Genomic DNA, 18,748 nt, shown 5'->3' with positions numbered 1-18,748 from the left:
AGCCGGAGCCCCTGCCCGCATTAGCAGCAGCAACACAGCCTCGCTGCAGCCGCCTCCACTTCCCTCGCAGCAGAGAGCAGCCGTAGGAGCAGAGGAAGGGTTTTATCTCCTTGAAGCAGTTTCTGCTCCAAATGCAAACGGGAAGGCAGTCCCGCTGCGTGAGCCCTAGAGAGCAGAGCCAAAGCCTCTCAGCCTCCGGCCCCGCCGGCTTCCAGCGGCAGCCACGCATCGGGTCATCCGCAATTCAAGACATAAGGAAAGTCAGGAAGGTTGCTCAACAATTACCCAAAAAATCCCAAATTAATCCTTGTTACCCCTCCTCTACACTTGGTCACTCATACAGAGAAGACAATAAACAAAGTAGGGAAGTCTCCTAATATTTTTATTGTTCCTTAGATAACTGTGGATAGTACAAAGTTTTCCTCTTAAAAAAAATTAATTACCTTCACATTTCCATAAACAGGGCTTCCCATGGGAATCTGATGCCGCAGAATTTCCACAGAAGCCATTTCCAACCACCATAATGCTATGTAGATAGTATAACAGTAAGAGAATATTCTTGTAATTATCAACATGAAATTGGTTATCTGTGTATAAGGGTGAACACTGATCTTTTTTTTTTTCTTTTTAGAAACAAAACCATCATTTATTAATCCAAACTACATCATTGCATTTACAACATTCATTGCATAAACTGGACATACAAAGTTTTGCCACCTCTGGTAAATAACAGACATACATTATACAATATATTTGCTGAATACATAAGTTCAAACAATATGGGTACAACAACTTGTTCATAATACATACTTAAACCATCGTGTTTAATAGTTACTAAGACACAGATCCATGAGCTACTTCGGGTCTCAGCACAGTTAATCTAAGTGACAAGAACACAGTTGAGAGACAGTAGCTGCAATGGAAGGCGAAGAAAACTAACCTGTGATAGGTCTTGTTCAGACAGCGAGAGCTCCTCACGGGTCAGCTTTTTCTGCTTAGAAATACAAATCACACATCCATCACAGCTGACCGTGATGTCGGGAAAATGTCCATGCAACCCACACACAGAAGAGAGCGAGTCTCCCAAGGATAAACTTTCAACAGTCATTGCCTTACTTCTTTAGTATGTACTATAGGTTTGCTATCGGAACAGAAACAAAACAAAACCCCAAACTTAAGTGGTTCTTTAAGTGCAGTTCCAGCTGCAAGTACATGGTTACTCGTGAGTCTATAACACAGGGCCAGACTTCTAGAAATGTAGAGGTAATGCTGATCTGTCAGGTTTATGCTGAATAATCCTCCATGATGTTGGTGTTAATTTTGGCAGCTGTTTATATATTTACTTATTTAAAGTGTGTTTCCTTGATATTAGTATTTTTTTTTTTAATTTCATTTCTCCCTTTTTTCCTTTTTTGTTTTTCTAAATCAGTTTCTAAACAAGGATGGACTACAACTCGTCAGACCTGATGACGTGGAAGAGGGTGACATTGTAAAGTATTTGGTGCCCGTTGTTCCAGGCATAGAGGGCCCGATCCTTGGGGTTGTAGTCCAACATGGAAATGTGCGAGTACTTGTTTTGGAAGGGGATGTCGATGTACTCGTAGGTGGAGGCATTGGTCTGGTAGGCATAGTGCACCTTGGTCCCTCCCGAGTAGCCGTTGGTGACGTAGAGCGTGCCGCAGATGATGAAGGCCTCCCCGGCGCTGCGTTTCGGGTAGCTGGTGTTCCAGGTCTGGAGGCTCTGAAGGGTGTTGGGGTCCAACTTGCTGATGACGATGTTGCCCGCGTTCTGGTTGGTGGCGTAGACAGCCCACAGCCCGTTCTCATCCACCATGAGGTCAATGTCCGAGTGGCCACCCCAGGCGTAGTGGTACATGTTGTTGTAGCCAGCATAATCCAGGCTGCGAGTCTTGAGAATGGTCTCTGTTTTCAAGTCAAACCTGATAATTATGTGGCTTTGGTATTTATTGAAATAGATGGAGCCATTGTAGACCACTTGACCGGTGCCTGACCACGGGTGAGGGAGACGATGAGAGGTAAAATTGTCAGTATTCATGAAATCTGCCATGGATTTATATTCACGGACAAAGCGGTTGTTGTGGTAGCTGTCCATGTACCAGACCTGGGCAAGCAACAGAAACACATGGGGTTAGAAAACAGCAGAAACTCGACTGAACCCTTCGCACATCACCCTAGAAACTGAGCTGGGAGTGAAATCCCGAGCAAGGAATCCAATCCGCTGGAAAACGATGTGTCCAACGCCTGCCACCTACGCCCAGAAATAAACCCAATTTTTGGAACCCAAAATCAGCCAAGAAATCAACTGAACAGCAAAGCTTTCCCGAGGGGTAACCTCATATCTCCCCAGGAACCTGGGAGCTTAAGAGGTTCGCTGGGAGTGCTGCATGACTGGCACCATCGTTACAGAGGGCAATTAACATCTTTTCTCTGGCTAAACCCAGCATCTTATGTTGATGCTGCTTCTGCTTCCCGTAAACCCCATCGTGGTAGCACTCTCTAAATTATACCAGCTGCTGTGCAGAACTCCATTAATTTGGCATGCAGAAGCGATGGATGCAATTGTTTATTGTCAAGGAAATTCAGGCAAAGTCCATATTGGTTTAAAAATCATACACTTCTACAACAAAAGCTGGAACCGACGCCACTAAAATATAAGAGACGAAGACACCGAAATCTTGCTATCGATGGATGGGGGAGAGATTTTAGATCATCATTTAAGTGCCAGTTCACTAGGGACACTGTCTAGACTCCTTAAAAGAAAAAAAGGTTTTGTCATATGAAACCAATTCTGAGGCAAATGACAAAGCTGTGCAGTTAATATCAAGAAGAAATATCCAGCCAGTTAGTGACATTCTGTATGCAGTTGCTGCCTAAAAATAAGATAGCTGCTTTCTGCAGAAACTGTTTAGGAAGGAGAAAAAGTAAATCAAATAGCAAGGGGGAAGGCTTTAAGGAGGCAGATTTGGGTAATGTTTAGTGCAAACTTCTTTTGCAAACTCCTTGCAAAATCTGATAGTATTGTCTCTGCATTATGGCTGTCTCCAGGGCCCCTTCAAAGAGCAAACATTTACACACGGTGTGTGCATGTAAACTGCTTCTGGCTGCTCTATCTGAAAGGCCAAGAGGGGTCTGCAAAAACTTTGTGGGGAACTTCAGCCTTCCATCTTTACGTCCCCGGAAACACTGCAGAGGTGGGGAATGAACGTGTGGCAAACGGCTCTGATCTTCACACCTCCACCCTGGGCTCGAGGACGGCTGCAAAAGCACCAGAGAAAAACCACACACGTCCCTGAGCCCACGGCAGAGAAGTGCCTGCAGCGTGGGAGAGCTTCTGCTGTCAGACGTGGCACCAGAGAGCATTCCTCGCTTAATGAAATGCCTGCGTTCAACTAAAGCAGCTTGGGAAATTACAAAAAAATCCCCCAGAAAACCGATTGTCTCTCTGCTGCTCCCATTTCATTATTTGGTATTAAAAAATTATGCACGGCAATGCCTCGTGCTCCGTTTTTTAGAGAGACAAAGAGAAACCCAGAAGAGCAGAACCCCATATCATCACACTGGGGCTGCAAGGTGGCAGGACCCAAAGGCATTTCATGCTTTGGAGAAGCGGAGATTGATGGATAGCAACGTCTCATCGCACCGGCTGGCTTTGAGCAACCTTCTCCTGCCAATACACATCAATCCCGGCGCTCAGCATCCACCTGCTGCCTCGCCGCCGGGCTGCTCCTGCGAGACTCACAATTTTCCCCAGTTGTGTTCAATGATTTCATGACATGAACAAATGACCACACGAACACCAAACACCTCCTGGGTCTTGGCGACATAAGATGGATATGATATCCTACCCATCTCCTCCCATCCCCAGTTTCCCACTCTGCCAGGCAGCCAATGAAGTTCACTTAATTGTGTGTTTCTAATAAAATTCACAGTAGATTTATGTATTATATACACATACACACTTGTGAAGCTTGAGCTAGAGGCCAGAGAAAACTGCTTTTCTACTCTCATGACAAAAATACACTGCAGAAAAAGGCACAGAGAAAAAAAAACCTGAAAAATACTGGTTTGAGACAAAACTCTCTGAAGACGTGCAAAGATCTTTAGCATTTGATCAACCAGCTTCAGCTGCAACAGGCCTGACTCTTCCTTCACAGATGTAGAAATCACTTTAGTGCCGAGGGATGCAGCAAACACAGCCTGAAGAGGACAAGTCTGTCCCGTCTCTTGAGCAAAACAAGATGTGATGTGGGTAAAGCCTTCCCATCCCACTTCTAATCAGGATGTTATTGGGGCTGTAGGTGAAGTTTTGTTTAATAACTGTAAAATACAGGGGTGTTGTACTGGGCAACCAGTGCCAACCAGTTGGCTGCTGGAGGGAAAGAGCCCAACATCTCAAGTCACGGCTGCTTCATTGCTGCACATCCACGGGCAAATGGAGCCACCCCAGGGGTGGCTTCTCCAGAGCATCCCTCGTCCTCTCTCAGCTACAGAAAGCTGATCACAGGGCAAAGCTCTCAAAATAGCCGCCCTGATACAGCCCTTGCTGCATCCTTTGATGAAGGATACTGCATGCAGGAGGGAATTACCATGCAGCCAAGCTCTGTGGTTTTTGTTTTGTTTTGCTGCCTGCAAATCCTCAGCAAACACTTGAGATATTTTCCATTCCATCAGTCATGGGAAGCCTGGATTGATTTTCAGCCAGTTATTGGCTTCCTACCTCCTTGGGATCAAAATTGAATGGTCTGAATGGTAAAAAAGAAGACCAAAACAAAGCAAAACAAATCTCTCTCTGGCTGCCGTCGGTTGGTTCCTCACAACAATGAAGGCGGAGGACGGAGGACAAATGCAGTCAGATCACATTATCGGAGGCACCGGCAGCAGAAAAGCAGCAGGGACTGGGACCACGGGTCCCTCTGCTCAGCCCCAGCTCCCTCCTGGCTGCCAAACCCAGATGAGAAACCCAATATTTGATTCTTCCCTCCCGCGGGTGGCACAGACCTTGTGGTGACACTTCTGAGACCAGGCACGCTCATCCCTGCAGTGAGTTTCATGTGCCCTGGGAAGGGACCACTGCGTGGGGCTGCTCAGCCCCCTCCTCATCCTCCCTCCCTGCGGGATCCTCAGCCCCCTCCCACTGCAGAGGAGGCCAGCAGAGCCCCGTGAAATGAATTAGGACCTTCCACAGGTTTCACAGGGCACAACCTGGGCTTTGGTGCTTGGATGTAATGGGTTTTCCATGACCTCAGCCGCATCGGTGGAGGTGGGAACACAGAGATGAAGGTGTCGTGGTCTTACCTTGTTCTCTCCCTCAGGAGCGAGAGGGTCCGTCATCCACGATCCGAACCTGGACCCCGAAGTTTTAATTGTGATTGGGTCACTTATTCCCGTCAGCTTGCCACAAGCTGAAAAAGAGTGCAAGGCTGGTGAGCACCACGTCAGACCACTGCACCTCCTTTGGTGGCGGGTCTTTGCCAGCCAGCCCCGAAGCCCCAGTGAGGGGCACCAGTGCCAGCCACCACCCACACCGCTCTGCCCACTCCTCTCCCCCGCTGATGGGCAGCTCTGTTTTTATTTTTTTAGAGGTAATTAGGCCAAGAACAACTGTTGGATGCTTTTGTTTGTTTCATGCCTCTTAATAACAATTGTCCTTATCACACTGCCCCCAAGAAAACAAGCTTTCCTGAACCAGCCGTGCTGCTAATGTCACAGAATAGAAAATGAGAAGAGTTAGCCAGGGTCGAGCAACCAGGTGGAGAAATTAGCTGAATAGCACTGCTCATTTCTGTATGATACAGTGGGTGCAGCCAAGATAAAAAGATAGATGTGTCTATTCCAGCCCTGCTGGAAACATGCATTTGTTACAGGTTATGCAAAGGAGGAAAAATAAAAAGGTGGGAAATTACGTGCAATATAAATCTCTTCCCTGCAAAGACCATTTACTGGCTTCTACCAGCCACCTTCTCTGTTCCCTCTCAATGTCTGCAAGCTTAGGAGACGGTAATGAATTCACCAGCCTCCTCCCGTCATCTCTGCCAGCCTGGGCTTCACCAGCTCCAGGAGAGGAGCCCAAGCGCAGCAGGATGGAGGGCAGGAGGTGGGGTGTCCCCTTGGGTCCCTCAGAAGCCACCCTGGGAATCCTGCCCAGACTCAGCATCACCACAACAGGGACATGCACCCACACAGCGCTACGAGCCTGGGTTTGAAGCACACTCAGGTGTTTCACACCACTGATTTCATGCCACTGAATTCGGTAGGCATGTCAGCACATTTGCAAGCCCAGCTAAGTGCCTCGCTGTGTTTTTAAGCCCTAAATATGAGGTGAAGCAGTGGCACCTCTCCCCCAGCTTGCTGAGCAGGCTGCCCGTGGCAGCTTGTTTCCCTTCCATGGTTCTGTCCCCTGACACTGAACCCAGCACCCCTCCGGGGACGCCCGTGAATAGATGCCTGCAACGCTACAGCCTCAGCATCGAAGGCGCAGCTGTACACTGAGTTCCTATTTCCAACGATATCCCCAAGTTTCAGCAAAGCTGCCATTCTGGTCTCCTGCAAACACCAGCATTTTAGAGTATGTGCACTAAGGAATGACAAGATGAAGAGACGAAGATGCCGCGGGAGGGGCTGGGGCTGGCGTTGGACGGTCTGTTGCTACAGGAGCACTCATTTAAAACCCGAGCACATTCAATGCAGAGCTGGTTCTGCAGCAGCATCTCCTGAGCAAGACAAGCTAAGGTCAGCAGCACCAGGGGGGCAGCCACAACCTGAAGTTCAGAAGGTGTTTCCTGACTTCTCCTTTTTGACGTGGAAGCCTCTGGCAGGCCGGGGAAGGGGATGGTGGTGGTGCTGGGACGGAGCGGCTGCGCTGGGTGATGGGTTTGCAGGCTGAGCTGCAGCTGCACTGCGGTACGGTGCTCAGCGGTGGGTATCCAGGGCTGAGGTCGCAGGCGGGAGCCCGTGGGGATGCTGCTGAAACAGGGGCAGATTTCTGACAGCTCAGGGCAAGGTCCTGCTCAAAATTACCAAGTAGAATCATAGAATCATAGAACGGTTTGGGTTAGAAGGGACCATTAAAGGTCATCTGGTCCAACTGCCCTGCAATGAGCAGGGACACCTTCAACTAGATCAGGTTGCTCAAAGCCCCATCCAACCTGGCCTTGAATGGTTCCAGTATGTGCACTCTGCAATATCTCTTAGCTGCCTCTCTCCTCAACCTGTTCTCATCTGCCCCTTTATATTCCTGATCATGGCCATGGGACACATCCATCTACCTCAGCTCTGAGCTGCGGGCAAAGGTAAAAAGGCAAATGTAAAATAGATGAAGATATTCTTGATATGCACCAGCACGACAAGGCCAAGGGGACCATCAGTCTTCCCACAGCCTTCAGACACCAGGCAGATAAAGAGAGAGCCCACCAAAAAGCAAAGAGCTTTCCTGGCCTCACTGAGACACGATGTAAGGGCATTTGTCCTCCCGCTTGTCTGATGCATTCAAAACCTCTCAGCAGAAGGAGAGCAAGACAAAGGGATGCAACGGGTTAAAATAATAAATGCTTAATGTCTTGCAAATTCCCCTTGCAGAGGACCAGCCTTCCTCTAATCACAGATCTGCTCAAGCTGCCTTCCATTATCACAGCCCTACATTGCTGTCACTTTATCTCTCCTTCCATTTCCCTGGAGAGAAAGGTTGTATAAAAGCTCATTGATTTAAAAAAAAAAAAAAAATTAAAAAAAATGCAGCAGCAACTGATAAGGGTAAACTAGTGTTGTTTGCAAGTAGTGAGGCTACATCTCATACACGTTTAGCTGGAGGCACATTCACAACAGCTCTTCAGCAATGCAAGAGGGTTGCTCTTACACAGGGCAAGGTGTTTTCTTTCTTGGTGTAAATCTATCACAGGCACTCAGGTGCTAGGGGGAAACTTTAAAATGGATCCTTTAAGGCCCCTAGTTAGCTAGGTCCCTGCAGCTCTCGTGGGCTTACCTCCCAGGAAAGGACACCTACAGCCTCTGTGGTCCTCAGTCACCCATCTGTTCCTGATGAGATCCACACCACACGCCAAACACCATCAGCATTTTTCCCCCCGTTTATAGGGCTAGCAATCATTAAAATCAGGAAGATTACTGGGGGCAGAGGGGACTGTCTTCTCCTGCTTCCCTTGGACATGTCGCAGCTTGAATCAGAGCAGGAGCTCACTCGACAGGATTCCTGCATCTCCCGATGCTCTGGCACGAAGCAGCAGCCTCGAAGCCCCTGCCAGCAGCACCCGGCCAGTCTCAGCAGTGCTCTCCTCTGTGGGTGGGGAGCTCAGCGTGGGGCTCAGCTCAGCATGGCTGGGAGCAGAGCTGGGGTGAGACCCCAGGACGCCCAGCATCCGAGTCTTTCCTCTAGCAGACTCTACTGACTCGCACAGGGGAGTTTTTAAGCCCTGGCTGTGACTGCCCTAAAGCTGCTGCTTGACTGCCCAGCAGAGCCTGGCCCCGGGCAGCCCCGCACCCATGGGTGCTGAGCCTTTAGCAGCAAACCTGCTCTCCTGTTGGGATGGCAGGAGCATGGGCTGCTACAGGCAGGGACACTCAGGGACAAATGTGCAATAGGAAAACATGACCTGGTGCTCATCCATGAGTCCAGGACACAGGGGAAGCCTGTGAGTAGCAGCTTTTGGGGTATGCACAGAGGATCTCTTTTCACTCCAGTTTCCCCAGCACTATTCAGGTCCTTTGGGGGCCTGTATCTCCCTGTTCCTGGAAAACAGCATGAATAAGCCTCTTCCCAAGTGACCCTCCAGGCCAGCCCAGCCAACTGCCTCTGACCTGCCCTCCTGTAGCTCAAAAGACCAGAAACAAAACGCCACCTCAACGCACACAGCCCCTTCCTCTAGACGCAGCAGAAACTCTCCAGCAGAAGACACACTTTCCTCCAGACAGTTACAACCAGCATCACCATCCTCCCAGGATACTAACACCCCTGCTCCATATTTCTCCTAAGATCCAGCCCACAAGCGATGTTTAGCAGCTCAGCAGCAATTTATCCACCAACGCAGCCACCGCACCAACACCAGCACCGTCTCCTTCTGGACTCCGAGGTTCTGCCGAGGCTGCTGCTGCTACAGCCAAGCGTCTTTCCTCCTGGGGCTTCCCAAGAAACTGAGCTCTGATTCCACCCCCATCCCAGTCCCAGCACTCCGCAGCAGGGATGGACCTGCAGCAGTTGGGTTGTGCCTTGCCCTCGCCTCTGTTGCCTGGCCGGGAGTCCCCGCATCCCAAAACCATCTGGGACAGGCTGGCAGGGCTCTGTCCCCACCCCTGCACCAGGAGCATGGGCTGGGATTTTTTGCAGGAGTTGGGGACAGCTTGTGCTATCAGGCAAACGTGAGCCTGTGCAGCGCAGCCGAGTTAATTTCCCCCTCGAATCAAGGAGTGACAACCTCTCCACTCCTCCAAAGCTCCTCTTAGGAACGTTAATGGAAACGTTAAAATCCCTGTATAAATAGTGATCTTTAGGAGTGTAAACAAAATAACAAATTGAACGTGCCATTATTGATTTTTTTTTCCCTTCACACACATGCCAGGGTCAGGAAGTGTTTTCACTATTGATCCATCAATAATGCTTAGGAAACCCAAAATGCAAAACAGGACCTCGTCTAAGGAAAATGCTGCTGCACTGTTGAGCATCGGTGCTTCCCGGAGGATGGGGAGAGGCAAACCGGACCAGAACACGGCACATCCCCATCCCTTCCCTTGTCCCGTGCTTAGTGCAGCGGCTCCCTGATCCTGTTCTGGGCACTCTAAGCTGTATCCTGAGCTCTAGCAGGTGAACGTGCACCAGGTGAGCGGCATTGCTGACCCATGCAGAGCAAATCTAAGCTAAAACGTGCTACTGGAAACATCAGTGAATCCCTCTGAGCAAATAATTTGCAGCAAATAGGGCTTCATTGTGTGGCAGCAAAGTGTCTGTAAGGTTGTTATCCGAATTTAACTCAATTAACTACCAATTTCACTGGTTTACACTCCAGAGCGATAAATAGCACTGGAAATTCAATCCGTGCTGTTTGGTGTTAAGTGACCAAATAAATCACCCTCCCAGGTGAGCAGCAAACCCCCACAGGTGAACCTTTGCAAGACTTGGTGTCCATCTCCACGAGCACCCAGGGGTGCTGCAGTGCCCCAAGGCAGAAAAGCTACCCTGACCCCACGGCCACAGAAAGAGCGAGAAGAGAAAGAAGGGACATAGTCAAAAAGCCCAAATAAAGCCTCAAAAGGATTCCAAAAAGTGCCCAAAAGGTTCTAGAAAAAAGTTGCCTGCAAGAGCTCATCTTCCTAGCTGCTTCACTCAGTCTTACCTGGGCTACTGCCTTGGGTGGGTGTCCCAGCTGGAGGACCTGAGCATGAGGGGATGTAATGAGCCAGGACATGGCCCAGAATAGAAGGGGCTAATGGTCCAAGAGCAAACTCTTATTGTTTTTGAAGCCCTGAATGGTTTGGGAGCTACTTCTTACCTACTTCTTAAAGTCTGCCCAGGGTCTGCAGGAGGATCATCACAGCTTCCCTGGCTCTGGTAGAGTCAGCCTGGGCTGGGCAGCTCCACCGAGGCCAGCTAGAGAGGGACTGTGGGGTCCAGGATGGTTTTGTTTAAAGAACTATCCCTGGGAAAGTACTTCTACAGTCCAGACTCAAATCCCTGGTCCCAGTCCTGCTGCTGTTCCCTCTCTCTCTCCCCATCACCCACAGCTCCTCCTCATCTTCAAGAGATGGGCTGAAGGCTACTGATGCAGCAAGTGGATGCCTCATTGGGCACCATCGCCTCTCATCACACCCACCTTTGCCTTCAGCAGGGGAGGAATGAGAAAAGAGCTGCGGTGTGGGGCTGCCGAGGGGATTGCTGTGTGACCTCAGTCAACCAGACACTCCTGGGCCTGTTCTCCATCCTTTCTTATCTTACCCACTGCAGGACTGTCATTCCTGAGATGGCTCTATGGTCCCCACATGATAAAGCTCCAGGCATTAGGTACTGCTAACACAGAAAGCACCAAGTCGTTACAACCTCGATCATTTCTGTCCCCATTAAGCTTTCAGGGTGAAATTTGAGTGGGTGAGGAGAAGGTCAGGACTTCCCTGCCATCCCTCAACCCTGCTGCCTTCCCTGTGGCCATCACAGGATGGGCAGAGGGACCACAGACATGCTGCAGAAAGCCATGGCATGACTCGCCTCAGCCTGTTCTGCCCCCAAACCAAACCTGGGCACATCAGTGCTTGCTAATAAAAGAGAAATCAGGCTCTTCCCTCTCACTTAACCAGGGCAGGGGGTTATACCTGCCCATCAGGCAGCTCCCCGGGGGTATCTCGGTGCACCACTCGCTGCACACTCGTAGTTCAAACACTTCTGAGCATCCAGGCTTACGTGGAAATCCACTTTCCTCTCCAAGATTTCAAGTGAGAGGTAGCTTATAAGGGACGTACAAGGTAACAGAGGACAGGATGGAAACGCAGGGGGAAATACCGGGGAGGCGGCTGCTTACAGAAGTGTGGAGGCATCTAGAAACAAGCAAAAGCAATCCCACCAGCAGAGACAAGAGAGAAACAAAGCGTTACCTTGCCAAGGATATAAAGTGCTCAAAAGAGATCTGATCTTCCATGAAGTTACCTGAGAGTGTAATTTCATATGTGCTACCAAAATAGACTGCAGAGCAGTTAATGTGTTTAGATTATCTAAATTGCTTAACAAGAAAGTCAATAATGTAAGTAGAAATTAAATCAAGTCAGAGCTAGGCCAACAAACAGTGGGGAGATTTCTTGCAGCTGCGGAAGGCAGCGCCTTTCTTCCACCCTTCTCCACCCTCTTTTTGGGGTCAGATGCTGGGTTTAGCTATAGCTGTGTCTCCCCACAGTGGACCCACAGGCGTCAGTCAATTAATACTCTCTGAATGAGATTACAGATGAATCTCTCACGTTTTAGCATGGCTGGTTACTTGGCCTGCTGGAAGGGGCTCCCTGCTCCCTCAGGGAACGGGAGGGATGGGGAGGATTTATATCCCACACAGTGGCATCGTCCGGACCAAACCGCGACCCCGCACCAGCTACATCATGCTCTTCTCAACGGGGATTTGCAAGATGCAAAAGGAAAAAGGGAAACCGAGTCACGGCCTGCGCACACACACACACACACACACACACCCCCGCTACTCAAAGCGGTGCGCAGAGACCTTTGCTGACGGGCCAGGTCCAGTTAGCAAAACGATCGGACACCGATGCGTAAGCACAACGGGTGCATGTGTTTGCTTTGCATAAGCGTTACTTGCAACCGGCCACGCATTTACCGCATCTCACCGTCCGCTTATGCAAGCGCTGCAAAACATCACATGCCCAGTCAAGGGCCCGATCCTGAAGCACTTACGCCATGAGCAACATCGCTCGTGCAAGTAATCCTCAGCAGGACTACTCCCAGGATTAATGTCACTTATCGCATAAATATTTACAGGATCAAACGTGGCTGTGCGAGCTCATCCCTTACAGCCAGGCCAGGCACATGGAGATGCCCAGTCTAGCATCTCTGCCTCCAGACGGGATGTGTGGTTTAACATCGATGGTGTTTAGCCAGTGCCACCATGTTGTTCTGAGCCTACCTAATTTTTGCATGCATGCACGAAGCCTTTCTTCAAGATTTGACACTCTGTTCTGAAGCTCTTCGTAGTCATAGGCGCCAATCTCTTCCTGGAGTTCGTTTAGAACTGACGTCAGATTCTGGACCTCCTCTTTAAACTGCAATACCAATTTTGCATCGGCTTTGTACTCTTCCAACACTGGTATCAAAGGCCTAAGTTCCTCCATTTTCGCTTTTATTGCCTGCAAGGTTAAAATAAGCTTGGTTCAGTGCTATGCGTGCAAAAATCTGCAACACTCTGCCTTGACCTGGTTGCTTCCTACGTGAGTGCAATGTTCATATCCCACAATTATTATCATTAAAATTATTTTAATTATTATTTTGGTCCAAATGATGTATTGGAAAGAACATATTAAACAGGCTGCAGAACACCAAAATATTTGGGAAAGGCCTTTATTTGTCATTTTTAGAATGCAACATCTTAGGGTTACATGCTTCAGATCACATACACAAAGAGTTCTTTTTTTTTTTTCTTTCCAAAAAATAAAATAAAATAATATATATATGCATTGACAAGGGTTTCAAACTATTCATGAAATGCATCTACAATTGCATGCAAAGGAAGATCTCGGTTGTGTGGTTCAAGGTTCCTTAGTGAGATATGGTGCTAATTTGGAAAATAATCAAAAAAATAAATGCATGGTGCAAAATGCTCTGTGGCCCTCTTTTCATGGTTACATGGGAGTGAACTGCTTCTTCAGTCACTGCAGCATTGAAAAAACTTGCTTTTAAGTTAGCCCTGTAAGCAAGAAAATGAAATACTGTTGAGGATCTAGCTCACTAACCTGCCTTATATAGATAGCCATTCATAGACAAATACTCTTACGGAACTAAAGAGAAAAAAAAAAAACACAAGAGCTCCAAACCACTCACATTTTAATGCTGGCATTAGCAGAAACAAAATGCTGTGGCTGTTATTTAAAATGGTGCTTTGGCAGCAAATTAGACAAAAATCCCTTACTGTTTTTAGGCATGCTATAAAGAACATAAAAATCAAAGTCATTATCAAATTTATTTTGCAGAAACGAAGACTTTGTTTTTTTTTTTTTTTTTATAAATTAAATGAAGGCCTCATTTAAAGGCACGGTATGCAGCATTTTGTTGAAGATGCTTTGCTCCAGCAGCTAATGAGCAGACATAAATATGCATGCACCTACCCGTTAATGAAGCATGTTAGTATACACAGTATACCTGCTGCTGCTTAAACTATTGCACAGTGGCCAAGTTCACAGCGCTCAGGGCTGTGACATCTGGCTGGCTGCTGAAGCAACTCTGGGGTGAACGGGATCAGAAATTGGTTCTCAGCCTCATTCCTTTCCTTCCCATCCCCTCTTATTTAAGTCAAGAGGCTTTCCCTCCTGCGGTTTGCATGTGGGGAATATATTTATTTTCTTATTTACTTGCACTTCTCAATGCAAGCTCCCTGGCAGGCAATGGGGAGGATTAAACTCATCAGAATGGAGGGCGGGGGGGGGAAAAAAAAAAAAGAAAAAAAAACTCACTCATGCTTAAATCAGAAAGATGGTCCTTACATCCAGACTGTGGAGCTAAATTTAGGGTCTTGTGGTAACTGGAGATGGGGGGTGGAGGAGGTGGAGTTGGTAAAAAGTTTTAAGAACCTTCTTCCCAGCTTTTTATGATGTAATCTTGGTATTTCAGTATTTAACATATCAATTAAAAAAATTCTGCTTTAAAACACCAGCCAGCTGAGCAGCTGCCTGGAGATGAGGATGGGAATCAGCTGGGTGGCTGATCAGAAATGTCCCCAAATTTCACTAGAAATCTTCTCGATTTGGTTTTTATACCTATTAATTCAAAGCATCACTAAAATTTAAGATTCCAAATCTTGCTGACAGCCTTTTTTTAGCAATTTCACTTGTTCTCAATCAAGTTGTTGAAAGTTTGACCACTGCTCGCAATGACAGGTCATGTAAAAGGCTGGTACCTTTATTTCTCATTAGTACAACACCAGGACTAAACACATATAATCCATCAGAAGGTGCTGGCTCTGCTGCCAACACCATTATTTCAAAATTAAGCATTTGCACATCCTTGAGGCGTGCAGTTTGCCAGCCCGAGGACACCTGCAATGGTTGTGCTTTTAGGGTTTTTTTGAGGGGGTTGATTTGTTTGATCGATTGCCCCATTGCTACAACCACCCCAAGGAGGGAAGTGATTTGGTGACAGCCGGTTGTGGTTTGCCACGTGCTGCAGGAATGGTAACAGAGCCCCAGCTCCTGGCTTTTTCCAGAAAAATGGGGTCCTGGGCACAGCGTGGGGAAGGGCTGCTTGGCTGGGGCGGGGGGAGCCCACCTTGCCCTGACCTCAACTGCCCCAGGATCTCCCTGCAGACCCCCCTCCCCCTCTCACAGAGCCTCCACTGCCCTGTTTGGGGCACCCAGGTGGTTAGTGCTAGGGGAACGTGGAGATTTATGCTTTTACCCTATAGAAAATACATTGTGGCTGAGGGTGCGATGCCGCAGCCTGGATCTGGCTGTGCTTTGGGCAGGAGGGAGCTGCCAGCGTCGTGTATGACCGGACCAACAGCTACGTGAGCTGATGGGAACCGGGGCCACGGTCCCGTCCACACCCCGCTAAATCCCTGGCCACAGCTTCGTTAGCAGTGTGGAAAGCAGACATACCTTAAACTGCCTTGCCAGGTGCTGCTTGTGGCTTTCTTCCACTTGCTTAAATTTTGATTCCAGTCCCCTCATCTGGTTTTCCATCTTCTCAACGTACTGTAGGTCTCTTTGAGTCCGCCTGTCCAACACCTCTATCGACTGGGACATGTTTTGCACCTGCCAAATGAGAAGGGACTCGTTAAGAAGGTGCTTCCCCAGCAGCAAGGCAGCCCCACTCGCATCCCAACGCTGAACGCTGACCTTTTCCTACACAGTCAACAAAGCTAAAGGCTAATCAGCCTATGCATTATTTACTAGTTAATCAACAGCATCTCATAGAATTATGACCCCATGCTCTAAAACAGAGCAAATTGGTTTCATAAACATTTATTCTGCCATGCTGCAGAGAATAATTTAACAATCACACATGCAAATAAGGGCTGTAGTCAAGGCTAAAATACATCACTCACGATGGCCTCTTTGAGAGGTTGGAACGACACCCACCATCGCGCGAGGAGAGGCTCTTGGTTGAGCAGAAGCACATCCAACTACGAGAGACGCTTCTGCCGAGGTGCACATTATAATTCCTTAATGTACGCAAGTGACACTTACTGATTGCCTAAGTGCAAACTTTACTCCCAGCTAGCAAAAATGTCATTATCCAAACAGCCCTACTGTTTATACAGCATCTGCCACAACAAATCCAGCTGCAGGTGAGGGCACCCTGAAGCTGGGAAGTACCACGGGGGCTGCAGCGTGCATGCCCTGGCCCCGCCGGTGCCTGCCCACTTGGGCGGTTGTGCCGCGTCGGCATCTTTTCTAGCCGAGCGATGCCACATCCCCGCGGCTCCCTGCGCGGTGCCCATCTGGCCCTGCCGAAGGAATGATGCAAGAAGGTTGGCTGGGTTCATCGTGAGAAAAAGAGCTGAAGGTGTAAGGAAGGGAGGGAAACGATAGCTAGGCTGACCTGATTTTGAAGGTTGGCTGCCATCTGATTTATTAAGATATTCCCTTCTCTCATTTTTCAGGCTAGGAGAGGGTAAATGAAGCTCCGACATCGGCACCTAAGCACCTATTTAGCATGAAGCAATGGGGGTAATTTAAGGTCTTTGCATCAGGGGCAGTTGTGTTCGTACCACGGCTGGTGCTCCTGCCACTGCGGCGTTACCCACAGAAATACAGCTATCGGCACTGGTAGGGATGATGCCTGTGTTTAAAATGAATCAGGCATCCAGGCATGCTGCTGCATCAGGGCCCTCACATTAAAGGCATCCTGGTTCAAGTCTCTTCATCTGTGAGCGTCTGAGCAAAACCCCACTGTGAGCCAGCACCGTCCCTGCAGATCCGCTCCGAGACAATTCCCAGAGCCCACGCTGCCACATCCACTCCTGTCTCCATCCTTACCAAAGCCAAGCACGGACGGCCTGGGAGGGGGAAGGAACGGTGCAAGTGCAATATTTCCTCCAGCAAATCACACGGGGCTGCTGCGACTTACCTCGAGGGACAGAGCGAGGGGACGGCGGGACACCCGCGTGCAGCCAGGTCTCGGAGACTACTTGCTGAAACCAGCATAGGTCAAATGCCAACTTTGGCGTCTGCATCTCTGAAGCAATCAAAATGCCCATTGCTCATGCACAACGACAAGAAAACTATTATGGGGAACTATTAAAAATGCATGGACAACCTGTATTTCAAAGGCCAACAGTAAGGAAACATTTTGTACAACTGCTCCGGGGGTCTAAGAGCCTTCCTCAGCAAAGGTGAAGCTATTTTCAGAGTCCCAACACATCACCCAGAGAGGAACCAGCACCCACCCTGACCACCACCCCTGCTCGGGGAGGTGTGAGGAACAGGGAAGAGCAGAACAAACCCCTCTTGGTTTGAAGAGGAAAAGAGCAAATCTGAGCTCAGCTGGAGCCCATGTGGCTCCTGTTCAGCCGTGCCTCCCCTGGGGTATGCGAGCTCTCAGTGGACATGCCTGGGTGCTAATTTACCTGGGCTGGATGTGGAGGAGTTTGAAGACCTCTCTCTACCCTGAGGCAGGAGAATGGAAGTCTTAGACAAGCATGATTGGACTGCAGATATTTTTATTCTGGTAATCCACTCTACGCTCCTTCGAGTCAAGCGGTATCTACATAGCAGAATTGTTCCAATGGGTTGGAATAGGAATGACTTGTAGGGATCATACAAAATTGATCTCATTTATTCCACTAATGTCTAACCCCACTTAAAGGCCAAGCTGCAAGTAATCAGGAAAGTGCATTTCTGTAACGATACACCAGTATCTGACCCTGCAGGGGCTGAGTGAGGCTCTGGGAGGCTCCTTACGCTGCCTCCTGGGTGGTGGGGAGGGAGAGACAGACTCTGCTAGGAAATGAATCAGAGCATCTCGCTCAGGCTTCTATTCTGAATCACCTCTGGAGGAGTCTGCTTCTTCCCTGACTGCAGAGGAAAATAGCCTCCTCACATGTCTCTAAACTGAGACACCTAAAATTAGCTGCTGTGCTATTTCGGGGATGTGTTTTACAAGTCCGGACTCTCGCTATTTGTTGCCCATATAGTTTTCAACCAGGCAAGATTCTGGCCAGACTTGTAGAAACTCAGTCTCCATCACTGCTGACCTCTGACAGTGATGTGTGCTTCATCAGCTGAAGATCTACTTGTTTTCCTTCATTAGCATATTACGCCCTTGATCCGGCAAAGTACTTTGGCACATGATTAGATTTCAATGAGACTGTTCTCACAGCTTAAACTTAAGCATGTACATAAGTGCTGTAATGAACTGAGACTCAAGGATACTGTCTCTCAAATTCCCTCAGCTTCATCCATTAACCGCTATCCTCAAACATCAGCTAAAATGCTTTTTGCCTCCATTGGTGGAGCACGCACTCGTAACATGAAACCTCATTTTCCATCGAGCTAATGTGAGAGAGATACCTGTGATTGTCTTGGGGAAAAGAGTTAATTTTAGCATCCGAAATAGAAAATTGATACAAACAAAACTTCCAGTGCTGTTCTTGTTATCTTGTTTGACACTGAGTTGTTTCAGAATTAAGCCAGAGTAACAGAGAGTTGATATTGGCCTGATGACCCTAGCGAGATTTATATAGTCAAAGCCATGGTTTAAACCCTGCTCAAGCTTCCCTGTGGATCAGCCTTTCATGCCAGCTCAGAAAAGGGCTGTTCTAAGCCCATCTTTGGCCGTTGAATTGGGATGAACCTTTAGCTTTGGGTAGCCAGACAAGCTGGTGGAGCAATAGTAGGAGGCATCTCGAGGGAGATTTTCATGGTCTAGAGGAAGGATTAGCAGAGATGGACTCTGCCAATGGACCAGGACATGAAGAGTTCATCTTTTAAGGTCTGTAGAAGGCAAAGTGAAGGCTGACATGTCATTATCCTCCTTATATACACCTTGGAGTGAATATCAAGGGAACAAAAAGAACTGTTTAAT

At 48.4% G+C, this 18,748-nt stretch overlaps 1 protein-coding gene across 2 annotated transcripts in view; it reads right to left on the bottom strand.

Moving 5' to 3' along the window:
- Positions 1–361: 361 nt before the first annotated feature.
- The window catches only part of OLFM1 (olfactomedin 1), a 34,845-nt gene continuing 16,458 nt past the window's right edge, over positions 362–18,748 (bottom strand). For both annotated transcript variants that reach the window (XM_074846156.1, XM_074846155.1), the window contains exons 3-6: positions 15,319–15,474; positions 12,639–12,858; positions 5,317–5,423; positions 362–2,122 (exon numbers count right to left, since the gene is read on the bottom strand). In XM_074846156.1, coding sequence (XP_074702257.1) covers positions 1,448–2,122; positions 5,317–5,423; positions 12,639–12,858; positions 15,319–15,474 — 1,158 coding nt within the window. In that variant the 3' untranslated portion in view covers positions 362–1,447. The remainder of the gene's footprint in view (positions 2,123–5,316; positions 5,424–12,638; positions 12,859–15,318; positions 15,475–18,748) is intronic.

The sequence above is a fragment of the Strix aluco genome, chromosome 20, assembly GCF_031877795.1.
Source record: "Strix aluco isolate bStrAlu1 chromosome 20, bStrAlu1.hap1, whole genome shotgun sequence".
NCBI lineage: Eukaryota > Metazoa > Chordata > Aves > Strigiformes > Strigidae > Strix > Strix aluco.
This window is presented reverse-complemented; position numbering and strand designations above follow the sequence as displayed.